Source organism: Elephas maximus, chromosome 25 (genome assembly GCF_024166365.1).
Source record: "Elephas maximus indicus isolate mEleMax1 chromosome 25, mEleMax1 primary haplotype, whole genome shotgun sequence".
Classification (NCBI taxonomy): Eukaryota; Metazoa; Chordata; class Mammalia; order Proboscidea; family Elephantidae; genus Elephas; species Elephas maximus.
Genome location: NC_064843.1, coordinates 59,137,776 through 59,165,665, shown reverse-complemented (window position 1 = coordinate 59,165,665; position 27,890 = coordinate 59,137,776). Strand labels below are relative to the sequence as shown.

Here is a 27,890-nt window from a genome sequence, read left to right as displayed (position 1 = left end):
AGAGTGCAATGAAAACTGAGGAAAATTATAATGGCTTTCTAACCAGTTTGCATGCAGTCTGGATGTATTACGGCATGATGTTTAGAAAAGAATAGGGAAGGAAAAAGGAATCTAAGGTCAAGCAGTGGATTATTTTAAGTGTTAGTTAAATGATTAGACATTAAGTAAGAATGTAGGAAGAAATTCCAGGAAATAATGCAGCTGAGCCACAGAGTAAAACTTATGAGACTTTATGAAACAAAGAGCAATAAAAACACTCCTTTTAGTGTGAGAATGATAATTAATATTTACATACTGAAAACACACCCTTGGCAACGTCGTCATCACAGTTTGAGGTAAGTACGGTGGCATAATCCTCTGAAGGAACACTTCTGACATAAAAAGGAATTAATACCGTATGGAAAAGGGATGTTCCTTCTACTCTCCCCACAGCCACGTCCCCAGTTGGCACGGACGGCCCTTGCCATTCCCGCCGCCACTACTCTTAATTTCTTCTCAGTGTAATCACTGAGTAAAATAGAAAACAAATAGAAAAACAAACAATGAAGTCCTTATAAATAACTTTGAAATCGGCATTTTAAGCTCTAGCCATTACCAAATTTCTTGAAAGCTTTAAGATGTGGTTCTCCAGAGCTTCAGAGTATTTTATTGATTGAAAAAAGAATGGTTTTCACTACTAACCTTATCTGCTTCATATTCTATTGGCTGCTCTACCAACATGAATTCAGTCTTCATAAATAACAAGATACGTTTTTGTGGCAGCAAGTCTGTATCCATCATTGTGAAGTCTGCTTTCAAGGGACTTGGATGCCCCATCATGAATGAAATCCTTTACTCCCAAAGTAACTTTATTTGCAAAATGTCAGTAAAGTTTATAGCTCTCTATTAAAATTGGAGCCACTCTGTCATGTAAATACAGTTAGATGGTGAAATCTCACCACCTTCATGGCAGTCGTCAAAAACCTTTAAAAACAAACAAACAAAAAACAGTTTAAGATCAAACTGAAGTTTTTAAACTATTACATTACAGGTATAGTCTTAAATCAACTCTCAACTACAACTAAAATTTCTGTTAACAAGATATCCAAGACCCAACAATTTATTTAAAGTAATATTAACAAAAAAAAAAAGATTCCAAACTGAAAGGGATTAGGACTATATTTAAGAGTCCTGTAATAGGACCTGCTCGGCGATCATGAAGTCAGTGAGGAGAGGCCCTTTTACTGTAGCATTAAGATGACCATGTCCACTGCTCCTTGGGTGAAAGGGAATCAGCAGGTAACATACAAGGGAGACCTACGAAAATGAATGACCTCATTTGACTAACCAAACATTTCATGTTTAGCTACTTTCCTTTTTGAGAAGAGTGCTAAACAGGATTCTCAACATGCAGCCTTTTTCCTAGCAGTTCCAACCATGGCACTGAGAGCTTAGGCATACAGACAAGGGCCAGTACAGTTTTAGTGAAATGAAGCACTGACTAGCACCCAAGAACACAAATGCCACGAAAGCTGGGGCAGAGTCTCTTGCTCACTGCTGTATCCTCAGTGCCTATAGCACATGGTCAGCAATCATAAACTATCTGTGGAATGAAAGCATGAAGAGTGAGGCAGCCTGCAGGGGAAAGGACATTATCTCTGGGTTTGAATCCTGGTTACTTCTGATCTGTATGCTCTTAAGTATTCCTAAGCCTTGGTTCCCTCACTCTCCCGGGAGGTAACACCACTAGCTCTTAGGGACGTAGTGATAATTTAAATGAGACCTTGAATCAGAATTATCAAGAACATTTCTGGCCCACAGTAGGTACTCAACAAATCATTTCCTTCCCTGCTTGGATTAAATAATTAGCCCTCATCAAAAAAAAATATCCATTTCAGGGCCAAGAGCAGAAAATGCAAATTTCCTTAACCTGGTTACTCCAAGAAAGAACACAAGGCAATGACTTAGTCAGTTAAGGTCAGTTCATTATGGTTATGCAGAAGTTTGAGCAGCTCTCGGCCAACCCTAAGAGTTGGAAGAAAGCTGGGTGTGGTTGCTTTGTTATATTATATGGCATTTGCACTTGGTGTCTTAAAACCACTTGAACTCACCGGGCAGAGTCCACAGGGGGCCCGGACCAAGCCTGTGGGTGGTATGATTGGACTGACTGCCCTATACAGTTTCATGTGTCCATCTACACTGCCAACTGTGCCTTCTTTTGCAGCGATGATGGTCATCTCCACTTTCCCATCATAAATGAGTGTGTTCAGGATGGTTTCAATGTCCTCCATGGACAACTCTACCTAAAAAAGGGATGCATTAGAGAGGACACAAAAAGGACAAGGAGCCATCTTTGGATGGTGTTACAAACAGTACAGGGTGAAATGCGGAAGCATCATGCTAGAGAGGAATAATCTAACTAAAGCACAAAGAAGCTGAGCGATGGTCAAGTTAGCACAAATCACTGAGAAGGTAAGGGACAACTCTAACCTCGAGGTGAGTCTGACGCCTTCTGATGTCTTCTCCCTCCTAAGTAAAATCTAGCAGTCTTATACAGTAACACTTCTTTGACAAGACTTTGACGGAGATTTACAGAATGCTGGAGCAAAAAGGTACTATAAAGATCAAATGGTCCAAGTTCCTAGGTTTTATAAATGAGAAATCTAGGGCCCAGGAAATGAAAAGGATTTGTCCATGTGGCCACTAAAGCTTCTTTGCTGATCATAGAAAGCATCCGGCACAGTGGCCTTAGGTATAAAAAAAAAAAAAAAAAAAAACTAGTGCCATCGATAGGCCTCCAAATAAGCTGCTGATACCACCACTTACATCTAGTAAGCAGGAAAATGCCAATAAATGACAACTGATGTTCTGCACGTATGTTGAAACATTCCTGAGAAAGTCAAGAACAGACAGGAATCTTGGTAGTGAGATGCACTGTCAGGCCTCCAGTCTGCTGCTCTTAAGTTCCAAGCTTAAGAACAGTTCAGACAGTGCCCACTGGCAACGACTGCCTTTGCCAAATGCTTAAAATGTATTCTCACAAAATGGGTCTGTAGAACATTCACAGGTATCACTTGGAAAAAGGGTTCTGGGGCAAATATGTGTGGGATACACTGTAAACTACACTCCAATGATTAAGAGTAAAGAAAAGATGAAAATTATATTAACAGGTTAGAAATGGACTTCTGACCTTACTGATCCCCAATTCACAGATATATTTCCACACTTCATGTGATGAAGCAAATGAACTATTTCTTTGTATCATCGGATTCTGTTTGCTTTCTCGTGCTGTTTCTGCCTATAGAGATAGAGGCGTGAGAAATCGCAGTAAGACTACTGGTAAGTGTTTTCTGATTACAGTTTACACAGTCAAACCAAAAGCAGAACATATTTTGTTTATTAAAATTTCCAGTTTCAGTATTTTCAATTCCTATAAAATATGACTGACACATGAAACAAGATTAAACATTGTTTATGAAGAAATTTTTTTAAAACAATTCACAGTGGTGTTTCCTCTCTTTTGCCTTACCTTGGTTTGTAGGAATTTAAAACACTGTTGGTTAAGCACTTCTACAAATTCAGATTCAAAATCCTGGTCACTGTACCAGGCTCCACCTGTCACAGACCGGTCTGGCTGTAGGTTATACAGCATATACACCTTCTTTTTAGAGGCCTAAGAAAGAACATGCAAAGCTTATGTGTTTTGAATATAACAGTCTCCAAAAACTAAGGTTACTTTTTTTTTTAAATAAACTCTATTTTAGAACAGTTTTAGACATACAGAAAAACTGTGAAGATAGCACAGTGAGTTCCTGTATATCCCACACCCAGTTGCCCCTGTTATTAACATCCTACATTAAGCATGGTACATTAGTCAGAATCAGTGACTCGGCATTAATACATTATTATTACTCACTTCTATACTTTATTCAAATTCCCTCAGTTTTTTTTCAATCTTGTTTTTCCGTTCCAGGGTCCTATCCAGGATAGCATATTACGTTTAACCGTCACCTCTCTGTAGGCTCCTCTTGGTTGTGACAATTTCTCAGACTTTTCTTATTTATGATGGCCTTGTTGGTTTTGAAAATTACCGGTCAGGTATTTTCTAGAACATCCCTCAATTGGGACTTGATTGATGTTTTTCTAATGATTAGATTGCAATAATGTGTGGGTTTTTTTTTTTTTTTTCCTGTCTTTTTAATGACCTCTTGCTTTCTTCATGTATGATGTCCTTGATGTCATTCCACAACTTGTCTGGTCTTTGGTCATTAGTGCTCAATGCGTCAAATCTATTCTTGAAATGGTCTCTAAATTCAGGTGGGATATATTCAAGGTCGTACTTTGGCTCTCATGGACTTGTTCTGATTTTCTTCAGCTTCAACTTGAACTTGCATATGAGCAATTGATGGTCTGTTCCCACAGTGGGCACCTAGCCTTGTTCTAACTGATAATTGAGCTTCTCCATTGTCTCTTTCCACAGATGTACTTGATTTGATTATTGTGTATTCCATGCAGCGAGGTCCGTGTGTATAGTCGCCATTTACTTTGTTGAAAAAGGTATTTGCAACAAAGAAGTCATTGGTCTTGCAATATTCTATCATACATCCTCTGACATCATTTCTATCACCAAGGCCATATTTTCCAACTACTGACCCTTCTACTTTGTTTCCAGCTTTCCCGTTCCAATCACCAGTAACTATCAATGTATCCTGATGGCATGTTCAATTAATTTCAGACTGCAGAAGCTGGTAAACACCTCCAGTTTCTTCATCTTTGGCCTTAGTGGTTGGTGCGTAAATTTGAATAACAGTCATATTAACTGGTCTTCCTTGTAGGCGTAGGGATATTATCCTATCACTGACAGCATTATAGTTTAGGATAGATCTTGAAATGTTCTTTTTGACAATGACTGCAAAGCCCTTCGTCTTCCATTTGTCATTGCTGGCATAGTAGACCATATGACTGTCTGATTCAAAATGGCCAATACCACCCCATTTCAGCTCACTAATGCCTAGGATATTGATCTTTATGTGTTCCATTTCATTTTTGATGACTTCCAATTTACTAGATTCATATTTCCTACACCCCTCATTCCTATTATTAACAGATGCTCACAGCTGTTTCTTCTCATTTTGAGTTGTGCCACATCCGCAAATGAAGGTCCCAAAAGCTTGATGCCATCCACGTCATTAAGACTGACTCTACTTTGAGGAGGCAGCTCTTCCCCAGTCGTCTTTTAAGTGCCCTCCAACCGGAGGTGCTCATCTTCCAGCATGACATCAAACAATGTTCTGCTGCTATTCATAAGCGTTTCACTGGCTAAATCTTTTCAGATGTAGACTGCTGGGTCCTTTTTCCTAGTCTGTCTTTGTCTGGGAGCTCAGCTGAAACCTGTCCGCCGTGAGTAGACCCTGCTGGTACCTGAATACTGGTGGCATAGCTTCTAGCATCACACCCACACACAAGCCCCCACAGTATGACACAAACTGACAGGCCAAAAGACCAAAATGGATATCAGACGAGACTCTGAAACTTGTTCTTGAACGTCAAGTAGCTAAAGCAAATGAAAGAAATGATGCAGTAAAAGAGCTGAACAGAAGATTTCAAAGGGTGGCTCGAGAAGACAAAGTATTATAATAACATGTGCAAAGACCTGGAGTTAGAAAACCAAAAGGGAAAAACACTTAGCATTTCTCAAGCTGAAAGAATTGAGGAAAAAATTCAAGCCTCAAGTTACAATATTGAGGATTATATGGGGAAAATATTACGTGATGCAGGAAGCATCTAAAGAAGGTGGAAAGAACACACAGAGTCATCATACAAAAAGGACTGGTTGACGTTCTACCATTTCAGGAGGTGGTGTATGATCAGGAACTGATGGTACTGAAGGAGGAAGTCCAAGTTGCACCAAAGGCATTGGGAAAAACAAGGCTCCAGAAATTGATGGAATACCAATTGAGATGTTTCAACAAACAGATGCAGCACTGAAATGCTCACTCGTCTATGTTAAGAAATTTGGAAGACGGCTACCTGGCCAACTGGAAGAAATCCATATTTATGCCTATTCCAAAGAAAGGTGACCCAACAGAATGTGGAAATTATTGAGCAATATCATTAACATCACACACAAGGAAAATTTTGCTGAAGATCATTCAAAAGTGGCTGTAGCACTATGTATACAGAGAACTGCCAGAAATTCAAGCTGGATTCAGAAGAGGACGTGGAACCAGGGATACCACTGCTGACGTCAGATGGATCCTAGCTGAAAGCAAAGAATACCAGAAGGATGTCTGCCTGTGTTTTATTGACTATGCCAAAGGCATTCGACTGTGTGGATCATAAAAAATTACAGATAACATTGCAAAGAATGGGAATCCCAGAACATTTAATTGTGCTCATGAGGAACTTGTACATAGCTCAAGAGGCAGTCGTTTGAATAGAACAAAGGGATACTGCATGGTTTAAAGTCAGGAAAGGTGTGCTTCAGGGTTGTATCCTCTCACCATACTTATTCAATCTGTTCGCTGAACAAATAATCTAAGAAGCTGGACTTTATGAAGAACAGGCATCAGGATTAGAGGAAGACTCATTAACAACCTGCAATATGCAGATAACACAACACTGCTTGCTGAAAGTGAAAAGGACTTATAGCACTTTCTGATGAAGACCAAAGACCACAGCCTTCAATATGGATCACACCTCAACATAAAGAAAACAAAAATCCTCAAAGCTGGACCAGTAAGCAACATCATGATAAAGACTGAAGTTGTCAAAGATTTTATTTTACTTGGATCCACAATCAACACTCACAGAAGCAGCAGTCAAGAAGTCAAATGACTCATTGCATTCGGTAAATCTGCTGCAAAAGACCTCTTTAAAGTGTTAAAAAGCAAAAACGTCACCTTGAAGACTAACCCAAGCCACGGTGTTTTCAATTGCCTCACAGGCACGTGAAAGCTGGACAATGAATAAGGAAGACAGAATAATTGATGGTTTTGAATTGTGGTGCTGGTGAAAAATATTGAATATACCAAGGACTGCCAAAAGAATGAACAAATCCGTCTTGAAAGAAGCACAGCCAGAATCTCCGCAGAAGCAAGGATGGTGAGATTACGTCTCACATTCCGTGGACATGTTGTCAGAAGGGATCAGTCCCTAGAGAAGGACATCATGTTTGGTAAAGTACAGGGTCAGCGGAAAAGAGGAAGGCTCTCAGTGAGATAGAATGATGCAGTGGCTGCAATGATGGGCTCAAGCATAGCAACAATTGTGGGGATGGCACAGGACCGGGCAGTGTTTTGTTCTGTTGTACACAGGGCCGCTATGAGTCAGAACCGACTCGACAGCACCTAACAATCAACAACAACAATGCGTTTTTGGGAGGAAGACCACAGAGCTAAAGTGCCTCTCGTCACATCATATTAAGACATTATACATACCATCAACACACCTTATCACTATTGATGTGAGCCTTGATCGCCTGGCTGAAAGTGCAGCCCACACTTAAGCTGTGGGAATTATGCTCAATTTGCATTCCCACCAGCAACGAATGAGAATTTCTGTTGCCCTGCAAATTGCCAGCAGCAGGTATTCAGTTTTTTGGATTTTTTAACAGGTGTGCAGTGGTATCTCCTTGTTGTTTTAATCTGCACTTAAATAATGAAAAATAATGTTGAGCATTTCTTCATATCCTGATTGGTCAGTAGTATACCTTCTCTGGAGTCCTTGGGTGGCAGAAATGGTTAAGCCGCAAGGTTGGCAGTCAGAACCACCCAGAGGCACCTCAGGAGACAGGCCTGGCGATCTGCTTCCAAAAGGTCGCAGCCTTGGAAACCACAGGGTGGAGTTCTACCTGCACCCACAGGGTCAATGTGACTCAGAATCAACTCAGTGGCAACTAGGAACAATATCTTCTTTGGTGAGGTTTCTGTTCAGAGCTTTTGCTCATTTTTAATTGTTTTTTGTTGTTGTTTTAGTAATTTACTTCTTGTTGTTGGGAATATACATAGCACAACATACACTAATTCAACAACTTGGGTTGTTTTCTCATTGTTGAGTTTTAACAGTTCTTTGTATATTTTAGATACAAGTCCTTTACCACATAGGTGTTTGCAAATATCTTCTCCTAGTACCCAACTTATCTTTTTATTATCTTGTCAGCATCTTTTGCAGAGCAGACGTTTTACATTTTAATAAAGCCCAACTCACCATTTTTTCATTTCATGGATTGTACTTATAGTGTCGTATTTAAAAACTCACCATCAAACCCCAGGTCGTGCAGATTTTCTATGTTTGCTTCAGGAAGTTTTACAGTTTTGCACTTTACATTAAGATCTAACTAAGATCATTTCAACCCTTGAAAAGATGGAGAAGTCCATCTACTGACAAATGGATAAACAAAAATGTATATACTTAAAACAGAATTTTATTCTGTAATAAAAAGGAATGAGGTACTGATACTTCATGAACTAGGATCTGGAACATGGTGGTGATGGTTGTACAATTCTGTGACTATATCAAAAACCACTGAATTGTATACTTTAAAAGGATGAATTTTACAGTGTATAAATTATATCTTAATAAAGCTCTTATTAAAAAAAAGGTATAGAAGGAAAATCAAGCTAAGTGATGGGGACTTGGGGGTTCATAATATCATTTTCTCTACCTTTGTATATATTTGAAAATTTCCATTAGAAAATACGGAAGGGAAATAATATTCTAAATTAGGAAAGTAGTAAAAAATAAATATAATTTGATATATAAGTCACTGATAAACATCTAATTCTTATATGCTGAAATCTGGAAGCACCAGACTTCAGTCTAGAGCTCAGAGGTCAGCAGCTGATGTCACTGAAGGAGCAGCTCTGGATCAGGGAGCACATGAAGGAGGTGACGGGGCAGTGCGGGATGAGAAGAGGAGAAACACCAAGCACCGGAACAGACGCTCCATCAGGGCAGGGATCTTTGACTTGTTCACTGGTTTATCCCATGCACCTACAACAGTGCCCAGCACATAGCAAATGCTCAGTAAGTTTTTGTTGAATAAGCAAGTTAATATGTGAGAATAAATCATTTTACATGCCACTGAGTTCGGAAAAATGCTCCTGACTCCAAAAATTCTTCACTGAAGAGAGTAAAATACTTTAGATTTCTGAGTGGGTAAAACATCACGAGGCAGTGACAAATCTACATAGAATCTAAAAACCAATCCAAAATGAACTAAATTTTAAAAAACCTGTTTCAACCATTTGTTTCCAATCATGACATAGCTTAAAGAACAATAAAAACCCCTAACACATTTGGAGCAACAAACATTGATGTGAATATTTGGGGAAAAAAGAGAAAGCTACTCACTGCCACAGACTTAACAGCTTTGATAAGCTTTTTGCTTTCCAAATTCTTTAGAATTTTGTTGATTTCTGTTAGTGGCAAGTTACTTTTGTACCGGATATCTCTGCTCCATATTCCTATAAGAAAGTAAATAAGTTGAACACCACAGTCTCTGTTCTCTGATATTTTCACTTTAGATGTAAACGTGAGAAACAAGCTTAGATTTGGGTCAGGTCAGTGGCCACCCTCAACTGGAAGCAAGAAAACCTTCAGGTGAGCAACTATGCGCATGTATGTTGTTGTTGTTGTTAGGTGCCACCAAGTCAGTTCTGACTCACGTATACCCATTATTTATTACAATACCATACCTGTCAGAGGAGCCCTGGTGGTGCAGTGGTTAAGAGCTTGGCTGCTAATCAAAAGGTCAGCTGTTCAAATCTACCAGCTGCTCCTTGGAAACCCTACGGGGCAGTTCTACTCTGTCCTATAGGGTCCTTATGAGTCAGAATTGACTCGACAGCAACAGGTATACCTGTGAGATGGAATAAGAAAAGCTGTGGTTCTTACAGCTACTAAAAGCCCTTCGTCAGAAGCTATGATTTTTTCCCTCAAAGAAGAAAGTGCTGTTGAATATGAACAGGGAATTTTATGAAAAAATACCTCGCTATATTTTCTTCCCAATGTAGAGACATGACAAAGAAATTTTTTTTAATTGAGAATGGCTTTCTCGTATTTTTCAGATGTTAATTTAATTCTCATGAATATAAGAATTAAGTGTACAATTTAAGATCACATCATAATTGTTCAAGCTAATATCAATGAGTCAAATAGATCCTAAACGGTAATAGCAGTAATTCAGAAATCGTTCTAAAGGGGGACAGCAGGGGAACTAAGGAGCTGTTGATACCATCTGATACGTCAGACATACCATACCGTTCTAGGCAGTTTATCTGTGTTATACTTCATTCTCATAGAACAACCAAAGAGATACTATTATCCACAATTAACAGAGAAGGTCAAGAAACCAAGGCCCACAAAGTTTAAGTCATTTGTCCAAAGTCATATAGTTAAAAAGTTAGGATTAAAAAAACCTAAGTTTTAATTTATTTATTTTGAACAGACAATACATTTATGAGGTCCAGAATCCAGAAGTCTCTTTCCATCTCTGGCCACAGCTGTCTAGTTCCTGCCTCCCTTGAAGCAACAACTGCATCACTCTGGGGTCCTTCAAGCATACATATGCTATATTCTCTTCCTCGCATTTTGACACAAATGGCAGCAGACGCAACATACTCATCAATACCTTGGAAAGCCAGATTTCAATTCCTCTCTGGTCCCTTCACACGCTTACCTTTATTTCCTGCATCCTCTATGATTTGATATACTAGTTTTTCTTGGTTATCTGATCCCTTCATTTTACTGCAAGGAAATAAAGAAGAATTAAAAAGGCAAAGGGGTACAGATTAGTCTATCAATCTACATGACTACTCAAATGAACAAGCAGACAATGTCACCAAATTGACTTATTTACCAAAACAAGTGCTTACCTTAAAAAGAATGAGACAGATCTGTATGTACCAACATGAAAAGATGTCCAACAGATAGTAAGTGAAAAAAACAAGGTACAAAACAGTATGGATAGCATGATCCAATTTTTGTTTAAAAAAAGAAAAGAAAAGAAAAAGAGATTAAGAGTGGTTATCTCTAGGAAATGGGACTCATGAAAGGGGGCGGGGATGACACAGGTTTACATTATGCGATTTTGTATTGGCTTCTTTTCCAACACATACATTACTTTTGTAATCATTAAAACTTCCTTAAAAAAAAAAAATAGGTGCTTACCCAGCATTCTGAGAGTCTTTTACTCTATACAGAAGGCCCGTATTGCTCCGTAAGAGATCCAACTGGCCCTAGGGTTGTTTTTTTATAGAAAACAGCAGTCAATTATTTTGAAAATATATCAAATCCAGTATCAAATGTTAATGCATACTATAATATTTTTATCACAGACTAAAACATTCTACTCCCACAATTATGTCAGTTCCTTGCCTGAGACTTAAGGTTTTGCCTATGTATCACATCCAATGTATTTTTCAAAACTTAGCTCTTTATCCATCATTTTTCAAAATATTAATACCTAGCAATTTCTTCTAGATTCTTGCTTGGTTATATGATCAATGCATAAATTATTTTAAATGAGCAGCTTTAGAATAAACCCAAAAAGCCAGATCCGTTGCCATCGAGTTGACTCCGACTCGTAGCCACCCTACAGGTCAGAGTAGAATTGCCCCATAGAGTTTCCAAGGGGCACCTGGTAAATTCGAGCTGCCGACCTTTTGGTTAGCAGCCATGGCACTTAACCCCTATGCCACCGTGGTTTCCAGCTTTAGAATTGTAAGTAAAAAATCAAAATTCAAATAAATCCAAATTCAGTAAATACATATATAGTAAAAACAGAAATAGAATTCACACAAATACAAGGTTCAAATAAAGGATAAATACGCATAAATATTCTATAGCATAATCATTAAGTAAAATTCACAGAGTGAATAGTGACATTTAATGATATATATAATTTTTACCGTATTACATGAAAATTAGGCAGAAAGGTCAACTGAAGAACGAAAGGCCAGCAGTAGTATCATTTTTATATAATAAATCAAGAGTGAAACAAAGCACATTCCTACATGCTTCTAAATGTCCTTGGGCCTTAATGTAGCAGAACCCAGTGGCCACTACCACTGGGCTTCTGGCCATTCTTGGAAGCCACGGCTGAGAAAAGCCCCCATTCCCATGAATTAAGACAAGGCAGACAGAAGACTTGGAAATGGCTGTATTTACATATGGATGAACAGCAATGCCCTCTCTCCCTACCCTGACCCCACTAAGTGCCAAAATCAGACCACAAACCTCAATTTGGAGGCTATGAACACCTAGTGAACACCTGTACCATGCCAAGTTTTGTGATAGCTGTTAGGGGGACAAATATGAATTCTAAAGGGGAAACACCTAGCTAATTTCAATACCACCTGGTCAGTGTCAAGACAGATGTAAGCAAAGGGTGGGATGGGCACTTGGAGAAGAGGCTGCGGCCCAAACTGAGGGTTCAGTGCTGTGATGGACGACCTTTGTGTGGACTTTCTCGCCATGGTCTTGTAACTCCCACAGAGGTGACTGGGTGGGACTGTGGAAATGAGTAATTGTGGCCCACCAAGGGGATGGTCAGTTCTGCCATCTCAATAAACTTAAAATGAGCCATCCCAGAGGCAAAAGGAGAGGATCTCACCACCACCAAGGAAGAAGATGCAGGAGCAGAGTGTGTCCTTTGGACCTGGGATACCTGCACTGAGAAGCTCCTGGAACCAGGAGACAGAGAGAGAGAAAGAGGGGTAACACTGAAGACAGCAAGAAGTGGCAGCAGAGAAACGTCAGCTGCAGAGGCAGCACAGCCAGAAGACTGGCAGGAGCCGGTGTTGCGGGCTGCCCAGCCCATGGAGTGAGAAAGTTAAGTGCCTTCAGGCAGAAGGCTTGCTGGCATAGTAGGGTGTCTCTGGGCAACTGGTGGAGCTAGGTTTGCTAATCCATGAAACTAGAGCTGAGCGCCTTGGGCCGAGGCTCATCAGTGGAGTTAGAGGCCTCTGGGCACTTACTGGCAGAGCTAAAAGAGCTTTGTAACACTTGCCTGAGCAGGGCAGAGGCTGGGCCAAGATGCAAATGGCCAGGAGAGGCCTGCCTGTGGGCACAGCTGAGAAGAGGCTGTCCTGATGGAAGAAAAGTATCCTGAGTGTTCCTGAGCCTGAACTGTAACCTGTTACTTCCCTAATAAACCCCATAATCTTTTCATAAACTAGGAGGAGGCCAACAGCATCTTATACAGGCAAAGGTGAGCCAACTCATTCTTGGAAAAACTGAGATCAGGGTTATGGGAGAGAGAGTGCAAGGAGGAACAGTACTCATCTGAGGAAACCAGGGAGATCTTCATGAGCATGGAGAGGACCATGCAGTTCTGGATTGCTTATGATGGAAACCAGTGTGCTTCAAATCCATGCCAGAATGGAGGCTCCTGTGTGGACCAGCTCCAGTCTTACATTTGCTTCCGCCTAGCTGATTTTAAGGGATGAAACTTTGAGACAAGTGAGGCCCTGCTTCTCACCCCACAGTTTTCAGAGAGGGGCCCCTGAGAAGCTGATGGGAGATAACCTGATCAACCGAGCTTCCGGGTGAGCATCCTCTCGTTGAGTATGGGGACTGGTCCAGCCTGGGCATCAAACTCTGGTAGATACTGATGTAGGTGACCTTCCAATTTGAGTCTTAAATCTAGGATTCTAAGATGGTAATTCTTAAACTTTATTACCCCATGTCCACTTCTGAGAAATATAAAAATCTTGGGCCCAAAGCACTGGGAAACTCTGATACACCTGGAGAGGGTACAGGTGAAAGTCACTGCATCACTTCCCATCTTCTACACATCCCACCAGCCAGGACAGCTCTGGTATTACTTTACCTTCTCTACTTTGTATTACAGAGATTTTTTTTTCACCTCTAAATACTAAAGTATTGCAAAGTTTGGGAATTCCCAGTGCCACCCTCACTTATGGAACCAATTGCAAGTTTAGGAGTCTCCAAGACCACCCTCAGGCTTGATGCTTCACTAGAAAGACTCACAGTATTCACTGACAGCTGCTATACTCATGGTTACAGTTTATTACAGCAAAAGGATAGAGATTAAAATCAGCCAAGGAAAAAAAGCACACGGGTAAGAGTACAGGAAAGTTACAAGCAGAACCTTCCAGTTGTCTTCTCCCAGTGGAGTCGTGGACAGCACTAACTCCTCCCGGCAATGATGTGTGACCATACACACAGTTTATTGCCAATCAGGGAAGCTCACCTGGGCCTTGGTATCCAGACTTTTTATTGGGGCTCAGTCTCAAATACATGGCTGACCACTCATGTGTTTGACCTTTAGTCTCCAGCTCCTCAAGAAGTCGAGCTGATACCACTGTGGCCCCAAGCCTGTACCATACATAAATCACATTGTTAGCAGAGACCATCCCTAGTGTGGCCCAAGGCCCCCAGGTAAACAAAGACACTCTTCTCAGGGAGGACATCCCAGGGGCTTACAGATCACGTCCTAGGAGTTAAGGGCAAAGGCCAGACCTCTTTTGGGGCAAGGTTAATTCTCTACTGCACAAGTGTACATTCTGATATTGAATGAGCTTTTCTGGGTCACACCCGTCTCCTGTTCTGAGGTGAGCACTCGGTTGTGATGCAGATGTCACGCTGAGAGAGGGACTGGAGAGGAACTGAACAGCTGTTCCTCTCCCTGTCTGCTGCCACAGGTAAAACCCAAAGAATCAAGAATGTGGAACAGCAGTTAGGGGACAGCACTGGTCCAGCCAAGAGCAGGAAGAGGTGCTGGCCACCATGCCTGGGCACATCATGGGTCACAAATTGCCCCCATCTTTCTTTTTTTTTCACTCAAGTGTATAAGTAACATATCAAGTGTCTCACCAGAACACTTCGGAAGTTGCTTAATAAATCCTACGGAAAACAAGAAAAATACTCATTCTCGTTTAAGAAGTCAGCGCCCAAGGGAACCCCCTTCCAGGACTGAAAGTTAAAGGGAGCAGGCGAGCAGACAGTTTCGTATGCTCGCCTGTGGTGATCACCTGGGTGCATTCATGAGTTGAAGTGGGGGAAGATCCTGACAGGATTATAGGATTCAGTTGTGTTAACTGTTAACAGGGTTAACTGTGACTATAAGAACCACGGAAGCCTTGGTGGCGTAGTGGTTAAGTGCTATGGCTGCTAACCCAAGGGTCAGCAGTTTGAATCCACCAGGCGCTCCTTGGAAACTCTGTGGGGCAGTTCTACTCTGTCCTATATGGTCGCTGTGAGTCAGAATCGACTTAGTGACAGTGGGTTTGGTTTGGTAAGAACTGTAATTGTAGAAGCTGTAAGTGTAAGAGAGTGGACTAAGGGGGTGTACGGTGGCTGAATCTAAAGTCCCTTAAAGGTTTTGCCCTGCTAATACCTTGTGAGGCTCAGAGAAAAGGAATAATCTTCTCAGTTAAATTTTATCAGACAGTAGAAAGGGTGAAGCCGACATGACTTTTGGAGAACCTGACTAGGTCAGGGAAACCCTGGTGGCATAGCGGTTAAGTGCTACAGCTATTAACCAAGAGGTTGGCAGTTCAAATCCGCCAGGTACTCCTTGGAAACTCTATGGGGCAGTTCTACTCTGTCCTATAGGGTCGCTATGAGTTGGAATCGATTCGACAGCAGTAGGTTTTTTGGTGGGACCAGATCAGATGAACAACTGCAGTAGACCTGAATGGCTGGTAACTGAGTAATCTCACCTTTAGGATTCTTTTGCCCTACTGAAGGACTAATTGTTAATGACAGTTTTGGACTGGTAAAATGATTGGGAGGGGGAAGTTAACCTCCAAGAATAAAAGAACCAAGGCTAGGAAAGCCAGGGGATGGCCTGCCCTACAATGGGTTGCTTTTGTGTGGCCTTTCCTACCATAGTCTTATAACTCCCACCCAAGTGATTGGGTGGGACTGTGGAAATAAGGTAATTGTGGCCACCAGGGATTGATCTGTTTTGCCATCCTGCTAGGCTTAAAATGAGCCATCCCAGGGGCAAGAGGAGAGGATCTCACCACCACCAAGGAAGAGCCAGGAACAGAGAGACAGAGAGAGAGAGAACATGCGAAAGCAAGCTGTAACACTGAAGATGGCGAGAAGTGGTGGCAGAGAAACGGCAGCAGCAGAAGGCCAGCAAGAGAAGGCATGGTGGGCTTCCTAGCTCATGGAGCAAGAAAGCTGAGTGCCTCTGGGTACTTAGTGAAGCTAGTGATTTTGGACCGAGGCTTACTGGTAGAGTGCGGTGCCTTTGTGCACTTATCTGCAGAGCTAAAAGAGCTTTGTAACATTTGCCTGAGCAGAACAGAGGCCGAGGGGCCAGAGAGAGGCGTGCCTGTGGGCATGGCTAAGAAAACGTTGTCCTGATGAAAGAACTGTATTCTGAGCATTCCTGAACCTGAATTGTAACCTGTTACTTCCTTAATAAACCCCATAATTTTGAGTATTATCTGTGAGTTCTGTGGGCCACCGCAATGAATTGTTGAACTCAGCAGAGAAGTAAAAAGTGCTGTGGGAGGGACAGTTGGTATCACAATTGGCAAAGATGGCAGAGACAGAAGACATGTCTGACCTCTGCCTCATAAGAATCAGCCTTGGGCTCAACACCTTGATTCTCCTTCCCCCTTGTGAAATTAGAGGAGGTTGTGGCAGTGGGAAATGTTCTTTTTGTCCTTTGATCACCCTCTCAGCTCTTTCCTTCCTGAGAATGATCCTTAGCACCTTCCTGTCTTTCGCCATCTCTGCAGCCCCCATCCACTGCCACAACCTCCCAGAAGCTCTCCCTCTACCTTTCCTGGAGCTGAAGACCTTCATGGAGAATTGACTAAAAATACCAACATTCCTCTTCCCTTGGGCTAGAACTTGTAATTACAGTTTAACTGGGATACTGCCATATGCATTTGTTTATGATTTATCCATGGCTACTTGCTAAAACCATAGAATCAGTAGTTGTGACAGAAACCACACGGCCCACAGAGTTTAAAATATTTACTGTCTGGCACTTTACAGAAAAAGTTTGTCCACCCTTGAAGTAGAAGGTTGAAGGGACTGATTTAACAGAAGGCTCACCTGTCTCCATATCCACAGTCCTTAAAAATCCAATAAAAATGCTCGCAGGAAATGGGAGTTTTGATGATAGAAAAATGGGAGAAGAAACAGGTAGACTTAGAGCACTGGGTACTAGTAGGTGGGGTGATTCTGGACAGTTGGAGGAGAGCAGCATTAGGGTCCCAGGTTCTTAAGGAGGACAGAAAAAGAGGTAAGGGCAGGGAGAAGGGCTTTACTGAAACAACCCTCTGCTACCTCACTGGAGCCTGAGGCAGCACTTCTTTCCAAAGGCTCAAGACTACTGAGATGCAACTGGGCTCATTTCTGTTTCCTGAAATGCCCAGGGTAAGATTGATACCCTGATGAACTGGCTCTGTGAAAGCTGGAAGGAAGGGCCCAACAATAGGAGTAAGAAGCAGACAGAAGGTGAGCACAGACTATTATGCTTTCACGTCCTTATGTACCTTAGTGACGATTAGATTAAAAAATACAATAGTTAAAAAAAAAATAACAAAGTACTACTTATTTTCATTCCTCTTGTAACCCCTCCCCAAAAAATAACCTATAATTTCTTCTTCCCTCACTTTAGGTAGCCTGTGCTGTTTTACGGTTTGTAGTTGTATCAGTTACAACCGAACACACCTTCTGATTTTATGGCTACATAACAGGAAGTATTGACAACCATGACAGGTAAGTAATTACATGCATGAGTTTGAATTCATCTTACCATGGACAACAGTCTATTGATGGCCACTGCCCGCTGCTGGGCTTCTATATGAGGCATTTCATTCTGAATTACTTGGTCTGTGATTCCATGAGGGAACTGGTGACATAACTCTATAATCCTAGGAACAAAGGCGTTAATGATATTATGCATGTTTGCCTGTTTCAAGAGGCAGGAGGGGAAATACAAGCAGGATGGTTTGAAATTGTCCTTTTTTTTTTCCCACTTTTGGCAGATAATCTGTTTCTATAATGATTCCAAATCAAATCATGTAAGAAATTCAGACACATGCTTTCTAAATACACATTTACATTATTGTTGTTGTTTAAGGGGAGTACTTCTTTCCCTCACTTATTTCAACTTTAAAATAGAATGAAAGTTAAATGAAAACACGGGGGGAAAAAAAAGCTGAGGCTTCAATTTTCTCAGATGGAATAACTGTGACAAAATTAAGTTGTAGTGCATTCGATAGCCATAAGCCTGTAAAGAGAAGGCAACTCCAGACACTTGTGGTGGGAAGCCAAAACTTGTTATGGCATCGTACCATAACTGTGAACTATTTGGGGGATTATCCTTACCAAACAAACGTAAACCCAAATCTTAACTTCATCACAGGCTCATCACATCTGTGTTATATATAACCGTTTGGGAAAGTTGAGGGTCTTATGAAACTATAAAATCTAAAAACAGCAGTGCGCTGCCAGAGAATGTAAAACTAGGACAGACTTTAGGTGTCCTGAGATCTTAAGTTCAATAACGCACCGAAGTAATCACAAAGTGCAGCCCTCGCTGCGCTCGAACGTTCTGCTCCGGGAGTTCCCTTAGTGACAAGACAGATCCTGGATCGGTGCACGTATCCCCAAGCATTACAGCCGAACCCAGAGGGTGTCCTTTCTGGCACTGATCACCGTAACGTAGGAAGGAAGGCATCATCCCAACTTCGCAAACAGCATCAGGGCAAAGTCAGCTACACAGAGTTGCAAGCTGTCAAGCTCGTTTTGAACTTAAGAGTTCTGGTATCCGGGGCGGGAGGGGAGGGTCCAGACCCCCGCAAGCCCCTTCACGTGTGCTCATGGATCCCGGAACCTAGACTTGCTTTACCTGTTTTCTATTTCGACCGGATCCGCGTCGGGCGGCTGCACCTTCACCTTCACCTCAGCCATGAGGGAGCAGATCCGGGCCCGTGCGGGGAAGACGAGCACTGAGTCGCCGAAGAAAACGCCCACGAACCCGGGGACCGACGGTGGACAGCTCCCCGCCGGGGGACAAGGGGCCTTCTTCCTCGTGTCGCAGCCAGTCCTTGCTCGTCGGTCGGCTTTAGGCGGCCAAGTCACGCCTGCGCCGCCTCGCTCGCCGGCGCCTCTACGTTTGTTACGCTCTGCTTGCTTTACCGAATGGTCATGCCTGTCGGACGAACGAGACTGGTTCCTCCATTCTACGTGGCGACATCAGCTTTTAGCACTTTCCAGCCTCCGTGAAGGCATATACCCGGACGCCTAAGTAAAGCCCCGGCAAAGGCGCGGGAGGGGCGCACCCCGTGGAGGCCCCGCTGCGGGGGCGGAGCTGGTTACTAGGGAGCGAGCTTTCCGCCAATCACCTGCCTCGCTCTCAGTGGGCGGGGCGCGGCTTGCGGCGTCGGTGGTAACCCGGGTCGCCGCCGCGGAGCGGGAGCGAGGAGGTGAGAGAGCAGAGACGGGCTGGGGGCGGTGGAGGTCCCTCGGTGGGGCCCGAACGGGGGCTGGGTGGCCCGAGGAGGAGGAGGAGCAGGAGGACCTTCCTCACTCCCGCCGAAAGGATGCGGGCGTCCTCGGCTGCAGCTGACGGACGGGGGCGGGGACCTTGCAGGGTACTGGATCCGGGCGGCGAGGGAGTTGGGTGTTGGGTGCTGTTGACTCAGCGCTGCTGTTTGGGTTTCGCTGGTCGGCGTCCTTTTGGGTCTCTTTCACGTGGGGCCTGCTGGGCGCCCCAGCCTCCCAAGGGCAGCTGCTGTGGCGGCACGCGAATGACTTCCTCTCGAACTAGTTGTATTTTGAACTGATTTCTCAACTATTTTTATTTTAACTGCATCTTACTTGAATGGAAATATGGTGATGGGCAAGCCCCGCAAGCCCTGCAGCACTTCTGTAGGGACTATTACTCTGCTGTCAATATCTGCGGTTTAAATTCTTGGCCTCCAACCTGGAGCATTAAGTTCACCCTTAAATTTATTTATCCCACTTTTGGTAATAGAGCCTGTGTCAAAACTTGGGCTACAAAGATATTCAGAGCAGCTTCCGCAACCACCAGAAGTAAAAAGCAACTAAAAATAGCCTAAATGCCTAACCACAAATTGATAAATAAGTTTACATAAGGACACAGAAAACTGAATAATCAACTGAGGGTGCAAGAAGTGGGCTGTAAAAATTGAATGAATATATAGATTATAATCGAATATATAAATTATAATCAAGTAATCTGGATGTAGCCACAATCATTGAATTTTCAGAAGGCATTGCATAGCTGTAGATGGTTGCTGTGATATGGAGATTGGTTTTATCTTCTGAAACCTCATTTTTTAAAAATTATGACACTTTCCCCTAGGAAAAAGATCAGTAAGGCTTCCATATTTGTAGCTAGTACAATAGACGGAATGGAAGATTGTGTTTGTTGGTAACCGTTAATATCCATGCCAAGTTCCTTTCAGCTTATACTCTACAGTCCTTCTAAAGTTTCCTTACAGCTTTGAAGTGCAAGAACCACTGTGGTGACAACTGTAGCGCTAAAGACCTGGCTTTTCCCAAGGAGTTGGTTCTAAATTAACATTTCGTGCTACATACAGATTTAATTTCTGTTCCTCTGCTGTGATGACTCGTCCCAAAGCTGAGAGAGGTTGTACACTTACAGGAGGCTGGAACAGGTGATGATGATCAAGTGGGAACTCAGGGCAGATCATTAGTGATGGTCTCTGTTCTGCCTGATTCCTTTAATTTGCGCATCCCTCGGTCCTGTTGATTCGTGTTCTTTTCCCAGAAGTGAGGTGAGTGTTCAGATAATCAAAGCTCCACACAAGACTTCAACAGCAAAAATACAGCTGAAGCGTAATAACTACTTCAATTGAAAATTGACTAATATTTGTAGGAGAGACATGGTTAAATCCCTCAGCTGCTAACTGAAGACTGGTGGTTCGACAAAGAAGGGCCTGGTGGTCTACTTCTGAAAACTCTGTAGAGCACAGTTCTACCCTGACACACACTGGGTCCCCATGGTTTGGAATTGACCTGATGGCAACTGGTTCAATATTTGTATTAACAGTAGTCTCTGTTTCTCTCTCTCTCTCTCTCTTTTTTTTTTTTGTTACTAGTTATGCTGCACTCTAAATGAAGTGCTTTTCTTCCACTTTTTTGTTCAAATATAGATACACGTTGGAATTTACTTTTATCCACTTTCTTTTTTTAAAGTAAGGAAAAAAATGACTGCTGGTTCAGTGTGTGTCCCTCAGATCATACCACTGCGAGTGCCTCCGCCCGGAAAAGCCAAACATGAAATTGATAACAATACACTTTTGGAAATGAAATCGGGTAGGAATCAAATGTATTTGAAATCATTTAAAATAACATTGTCATACTCTTTACACTTACCTGGTTCTTCACTTACTTCTTTGCATGCTCTCTATAGTCAGTACCTTGGGAAATTTGTAAATCTTCCAAAATTTGGAACAGTGTGATATTTTGATAGCTAATAGAGTCATGTATACTTAGATTAAAATAGTTGGCTTTGACCAACCTTTCTTTGGGGTAAGTACATGTTGCAGCTATGCCTCAGCTTACCTCAGCTAAGGTAAGATGTCCCAGTCGAACCCCAAACTTTCCCAGGATGCCCATTATTTTGCTAGAATAATAAATTTGACCTGCTTGCAATTTAGACATGTTGGGGACTGACCCCTGGCATGACAGTTTCTAATGACCTTAGACACATTACTTAGCCATTCTCAGTCTCAGCTTCTTCCCTGTAAGATATGGATAATGACATCTACCAGTTAGAGCTGCTGTGAAGATTAAATGAGTTGAAATATACGTGAGATGCACAAGGCCTGGCACGTAGTGATGCCAAAATAAATCTTAAATATTATTATAGAAATAAAGTGGCAAATATATTTCCTGGTAATATTTAGTCTTCAGGCTCTTTCTGCACACGCACACACAAACAATTAACATAAGGAAAAGGGAAAGTTTTATAGATAAAACGTGGACGAATGCCCTTATTAAAAAGTCTTCGAAATTCCAACTGTATATTTTAATAGCTGAAACATATAAAAACTTTTTATCTGTATTTATGTTATAAGCCCTGTGCTTCCTAGACCTAGAGTTGCAGTTAACAATATGCTACATTATACTATGTCCGGCTTTATTTCAAAGGCTAATGTGATTTTTTAAAATTCTCAAGCAAAAATAAAACTTCAATATATATGCATGTAAGTCTTAGGAGAAGTGGAGTGGTTGTTGATAAATGATGATAAGAATGATAAGGTATCCAAATGTTCTAATATTGAAAAGTTCTAATAAACAAAACATTTCCACAATTCAATAACAAAAAGAAGAATAACCCAATAGGAAAATGGGCAAAGGATGTGAAAAGACATTTTATAGGAAAGAACATATAGGTGCCTCTTAAGCATATGAAAAGATACTTCTACACATCTCTTCACCTGCTTTCTGAGTAGACCTTGTCCCCCTTACCTTCCTTCATAGCATTTATTCACCGCCTGACAGTATGCATTGTTTGTTGGTTTATTGTTTGTGTGTCTCTCCTAGAACGGTGCCTGGCACATACTAGGTACTCAGCAAATATTTGTTGAATGAATGAATGAATCTTACTCAATATACGAGAATTGTGAGTTAAAACTACAAGATACTACTTTTTGTTGTTTGCCTAGGAGATTGGTAAAAAGAAAAATCGATAACACTATTTGGGTGGACTGTGGGTAAGCAGGCACTTCCATGCATTTCCCGTGGGAATGTAATTGTTTCCTCCTCAGTGGAGGGCAGTTTGGTGATATTAATCAAAGTTGCAAATGCACATATCTTTGGACCCTGCAGTACTACTTCCGCATATTTGTTTTACAGCTGTGCTTACAAAAGGAGCTCTTTACAAGGATATTCGTTATAATTCTTGTAATGGCCAGAAGAAAGAAAAGAAAAAGAAAGCCTAAATGAGGGTTGATTAATTTATAGTTCTTTCATACAAGAGAATATGGTGCAGCCATACAAAAGCATGAGGAGGCCCTTTATGTGCCCATATAGAACAATATCCAAGGTATAATCTAAAATGAAAAATGAAGTGTGTGGAACAGGATGTGGTGTGCCACAATTGGTGTAAAAAGAGAGTGAGAAGTAAGAATATGTACATATATACTGATGCGCACTTGGGGATACTCAAGATATCATTTGAATCATATGAATTTATTATCTTTAAAATTTTTCCCCAAAAAATGTAGGAATCATTTACCAAGTCCAAATAAAACATAACAAAGTACAATGCATGGAATAGAGGAAGAATTTAATTATTGTTACTCATTTTTATAATATAAATAATAGATGTATAAATTTTCCATAAATAACTGACGTATAGGCATACCTCAGGGACTGGCTACTTTTGAACCAATTACAGTTATCCTGTTTTATATTTTTCAGACACCCCAGATGTCAACATATATTATACCCTGGATGGCAGCAAACCTGAATTTCTAAAGAGAATCGGTTACGGTGAAAATAATACATATAAGTATACAAAACCTATTACTTTGCCTGATGGAAAAATACAAGTTAAAGCTATTGCAGTTTCTAAGTAAGTCAATAACAGTGATTAAATGACTTTTTAGCATAATGGAATGACATTATGTTTTAATTTTACTTATTTCTTCCTATGAAAATCAGTGCCGGATTACTTTAATCTCAGCATGTACATAACTTCTGTGTTTTATTTGTCTTTTATTTGTGCACCATAACGTGTGCATGTACAGTTCAGTGAAGTGTTATGTATACTAATAGTTTTTATTTTTAATTCCATATTAGGGGTTGGGAAAGAAAGAGCCTTTTTAGGGTTTCATCTGATTCTGGAAAAAAAAATATCATGTTTAGTGGATGGTTCTTTTATTCCCCTGGAAGCAGCCATCAATCTCTGCTTTATTTGTACTGACTTTATTGGCCTTCAAAACTACCATATTTCAGCTTACTGGACATTAGCTAGTGGGCCCTGATGACACAGTGGTTAAAGTGCTTGGCTGCAAACCAAAATATCAGAGGTTGGAACCCACCAGCAGCTCTGCGGGAGAAAGATATCGCAGTCTGGCTTCCCTAAAGATTTACAGCCTTGGAAATCCTATGGGCCAGTTCTACGTTGTCCTGTAGGGTCGCTATGAGTCAAAATTGACTCAGTGGTGGTGGCTTTGGTTTTTTGGTTTTTGGTTTTTTTTTTTTTGGTTAAATATTAGGTACTTTATGCTTTGTCCTCTGATTCCTTCTCAATTACTTTTTCCCCATTTAAGTATAGAAACACCTTTTAATTTGGCAACTTTCACTGTGCATTGTAGAGAAAAAAATAAATGTTTAACAAATCTTGTGACGTTGATAGAGAACTGTTTTGTCCAACAAGACAGGTTTGGCCACATTTTTGGGGACATTTTAAGCCTGGAACCGAATACCTGGCTGGCTCTCCAGGCCCCTGGCTTTTTGAGGAGAGCTACAAATTCTACACTTTGGCATCTGAAAATCAAAACAAATAGTAAGATAAAAACGAAGCAAAACAACCCCTCTTACACTTTATTATTCTTTATCAAAGATGAGAATTTGCATGTTTTTTCCACTTTCAGGCCACTTCTGTCTAAACAATTCATCTCAAAAATCATTAAAAATTAACAAATGAAATACTCTGCAGCCTCGTGCCGCAAGGCAGGCTGCTTGAGAAGCTGCAGTTAGCAGTAAAATGTGGAGATTTAATGACAAGCTGTAGTTCGAAAGAGTTAATAAAGCTTTCAGAAGAGCGGGAAAAAAATAAGGTTATTCTTTATGCCTCTCACCATCACCCCTCTCCATGCCCATTAAGTGCCAGTATTTCAGAGATGCTCAGCTAAGGAAAACATTTGTACAGAAAGATGTTTGAGTCTTCGACACGGAAAGATTAGGGCTTGTGTAGATTTGCAGTAAACTAGTTCTTTATGGAAATTATTCTGTTTCGTTCAAGTCTTTTTTTAAGTACTTAAAGTAATTAGTTTCATAAATAAGAAAATGGATTTTTTAAACAAGATTGTTACCAACTGAAGGTCATTAATACATTAAGAGGAAAAATTATGTTTAAGTAATTTTGAATGACATAGGAAAATATTTACAATATAATAAGTGAAAAATATTAGGATACAAGATTATACTAAATTGTTTTAACTATGTTTAAAATATGTAAAAACTGGAAGAAAACATACCAAACTTTAGTGGTAACAAAGGGTTAACCTAACCACAGCAGGCCATAACCACGAAAGGCCAGCTTGTTTGTTAGAACCTGAAAAGCTTGAAACAATAGAGAACTACATCAAAGAAGGGGGACAGAGTGCTCTTACCAGTTCAATGGACAGTGGATGAGCTTACTAAAAACTAAACAACAGTTTATCCCAGGAAGTGAGTTAAAGATCTACCTAGTATCATACGTAGCCCACACGTAACAAATAAAAAACAACCATCATATGGCAGACACAGGACACCTGAGCTAAGAGACCACATTGTTAGAAAATGAAAACAAGGGAAGATCACCCAATCTTGATCTTAGTTCTTTGTTTTTAACCAATCATAGTCTGTAAGTAATTTGCTTATAATGAATCAGCATCTGTCAAAATTGCATAAAAAACACTTATAGGTTGTACTTTTTTAGATTTTAGTCAGTTTATGCCTGAGGGCTTGCAGCCAGTTTCCCATTTTGTTTGCTGGTATGTCATAATAAAATCTCTTTATTGATGAAAGTTGTTTCTCTACAACAGGTGTAATTAAAAAACTGAGCCCAGTGCTGTCAAGTTGATTTAGACTCATAGGGACCCCACACAACAGGGTAAAACTGCCCCATAGGATTTCCAAGGCTGTAAATTTCTACAGGAGTAGACTCCCACATATTTCTCCCGGAGAGAAATATGGTGAATTTGAACTGCCGACCTTTTAATTAGCAACCAAGTGCTTAACCACTGCACCACCAGGCTACTTTAGTAGTAATTGCCTCTGGTAAGATCATTTTTCTTTTGTTTTCTTCTTGATAATTTTGGGTAGCTTGCAAAATTTAACAATGAACATTACCCTAAAAATAAATAATCATGAAACCAGGTAAAGAGAAATTGCCGATTAATTATATACAGTTACCAATGAAGATTTTTATTCAACCTTAAAGTAAAAAGTCCATCAGTCACCTGTCAGTTTGTTGTACTGTGGTGGCATGGGTGTTGTCACCACATGGGAATTGATGGAATACCAACTGAGATGTTTCAACAAATGCATGCAACACTGGAAGTTGATATCAATTTAAATACCAACAGGATGAACAGGTTTTAGGGGAGATTCCAGACTAAGACAGACTAGAAAGAAGGATCTGGTGGTCTACTTCTAAAAAAAGTTGGCCAGTAAAAACCTTATGAATAGCAGGGGAACATTGATATAGTACGGGAAGATAAACCTTTCAGATTGGAAGGCGATCAAAAAAGCCTGGGGAAAAGCTACTTCCTCAAGGTAGGGTCGACCTTAATGAAGTGGATGAAGTCAAGCTTTCGGGACCTTCATTTCCTGATGTGGCACAACTCAAAATGACAAGAAACAGCTGCAAACATCGATTAATAATAGGAATGTAGAATGTACGAACTGTTAATCTGGGAAAATGGGAAGCCATCAAAAATGAAATGGAATGCTTAAAGATTGATATCCTAGGCATTAGTGAGCTGAAATGGGCTGGTATTGGACATTTTGAATCAAATAATCATATAGTCTACTATGTCAGGAAAGAGGAAGAAAAATGACATCACATTCATTGTCAAAAAGAACATTTCAAGATCTATCCTGAAGTACAGTGCTGCCAGTGTTACGATAATATCCATCTGCCTACAATGAGGACCAGTTAATACGACTGCTATTCAAATTCATGTACCAACCACTAATGCCAAAGATGAAAAAATTTAAATTTTTTACCAACTTCTGCAGTCTGAAATTGATTAAACATGCAATCGTGATTCATTGATAATTATTGGTGATTGTAATGTAAAAGTTGGAAACGAAGAAAAGCTTTGCTAGTTGGAAAATATGGCCTTGGTGATTGAAACGATGCCAGAGATTGCATGATAGAATTTGGCAAGAACAACGACTTATTCGTCAGATATACCTTTTTTCAACAATGTAAAGAGTGACTATATGTGTGAATCTTGCCAGATGGAATACAGAATAATCAAATCAACTACATCTGTGGTATGAGACAATGGAGAAGCTCAATATTGTCAGCCAGAACAAGGCCACAGGCTGACTGCAGTATAGACCATCAATTGCTCATATGCAGGTTGAAGCTGAAGAAAATTAAAACAAGTCTGCAAGAGCCAAAGTACAACCTTGAGTATATCCCACCTAAATTTAGAGAGCATATCAAGAGCAGATTTATATATTGAACACTAATGACCGAAGACCAGACCAGTTTTGGGATGACATCAAGGACATCATTCATAAAGAAAGCAAAAGGTCGTTAAAAAGATAAGAAAAAAAGAAAAAACAAAAATGGGTGTCAGAAGAGACTCTGAAGCTTGCTCTTGAATGTTGAGTAGCTAAAAAGAATGGAAGAAGTGATGAAGTAAAAGAGCTGAACAGAAGATTTCAAAGGGCAGCTCCAGAAGACAAAGTATTATAATGAAACATATAAAGACCCGGAGTTAGCAAACCAAAATGGAAGAACACGCTCGGCATTTTTTAAGCTGAAAGGACTGAGGGAAAAATACAAGCCTCGAGTTGCAGTGTCGAAGGATTCTGTGGTCATGATATTGAATGATGCAGGAAGCATCAAAAGAAGATGGAAAGAATACATGAAGTCACTGTACCGAGAAGAATTGTTCGACTTGCAGCCACTTCAGGAGGTAGTATATGATCAGGAACCGATGATATTGAAGGCAGAAGTCCAAGCT

At 40.8% G+C, this 27,890-nt stretch overlaps 2 protein-coding genes across 5 annotated transcripts in view; one reads left to right on the top strand and one right to left on the bottom strand.

The window, feature by feature from the left end:
* Positions 1-214: 214 nt before the first annotated feature.
* POLR3F (RNA polymerase III subunit F) lies at positions 215-19,118 on the bottom strand. Of its 2 annotated transcripts, none has more exons than XM_049870013.1 (9): positions 18,830-19,118; positions 17,732-17,849; positions 11,152-11,219; positions 10,661-10,728; positions 9,334-9,446; positions 3,509-3,652; positions 3,170-3,277; positions 2,091-2,282; positions 215-963 (listed from the first exon to the last, which is right to left on the bottom strand). In XM_049870013.1, exons 1-9 carry the CDS (start codon positions 18,889-18,891, stop codon positions 886-888), a joined length of 951 nt encoding a protein of 316 aa, XP_049725970.1. In that variant the 5' UTR covers positions 18,892-19,118; the 3' UTR covers positions 215-885. The 2 variants fall into 2 exon arrangements, with proteins under 2 accessions (XP_049725970.1, XP_049725969.1); XM_049870012.1 differs by having other exon boundaries at positions 18,491-18,923.
* Positions 19,119-19,356: 238 nt separating this feature from the next.
* DZANK1 (double zinc ribbon and ankyrin repeat domains 1) overlaps positions 19,357-27,890 on the top strand; it is a 117,476-nt gene continuing 108,942 nt past the window's right edge. Inside the window, exons 1-3 of one of the 3 annotated variants that reach the window (XM_049869995.1) lie at positions 19,357-19,406; positions 21,166-21,285; positions 23,398-23,551. In XM_049869995.1, the coding sequence (XP_049725952.1) occupies positions 21,177-21,285; positions 23,398-23,551 (263 nt within the window). In that variant the 5' untranslated portion in view covers positions 19,357-19,406; positions 21,166-21,176. Of the gene's footprint in view, positions 19,407-19,447; positions 21,286-23,397; positions 23,552-27,890 lie in introns of those variants that run through there. The other 2 variants (XM_049869996.1, XM_049869997.1) reach the window with 2 other exon arrangements.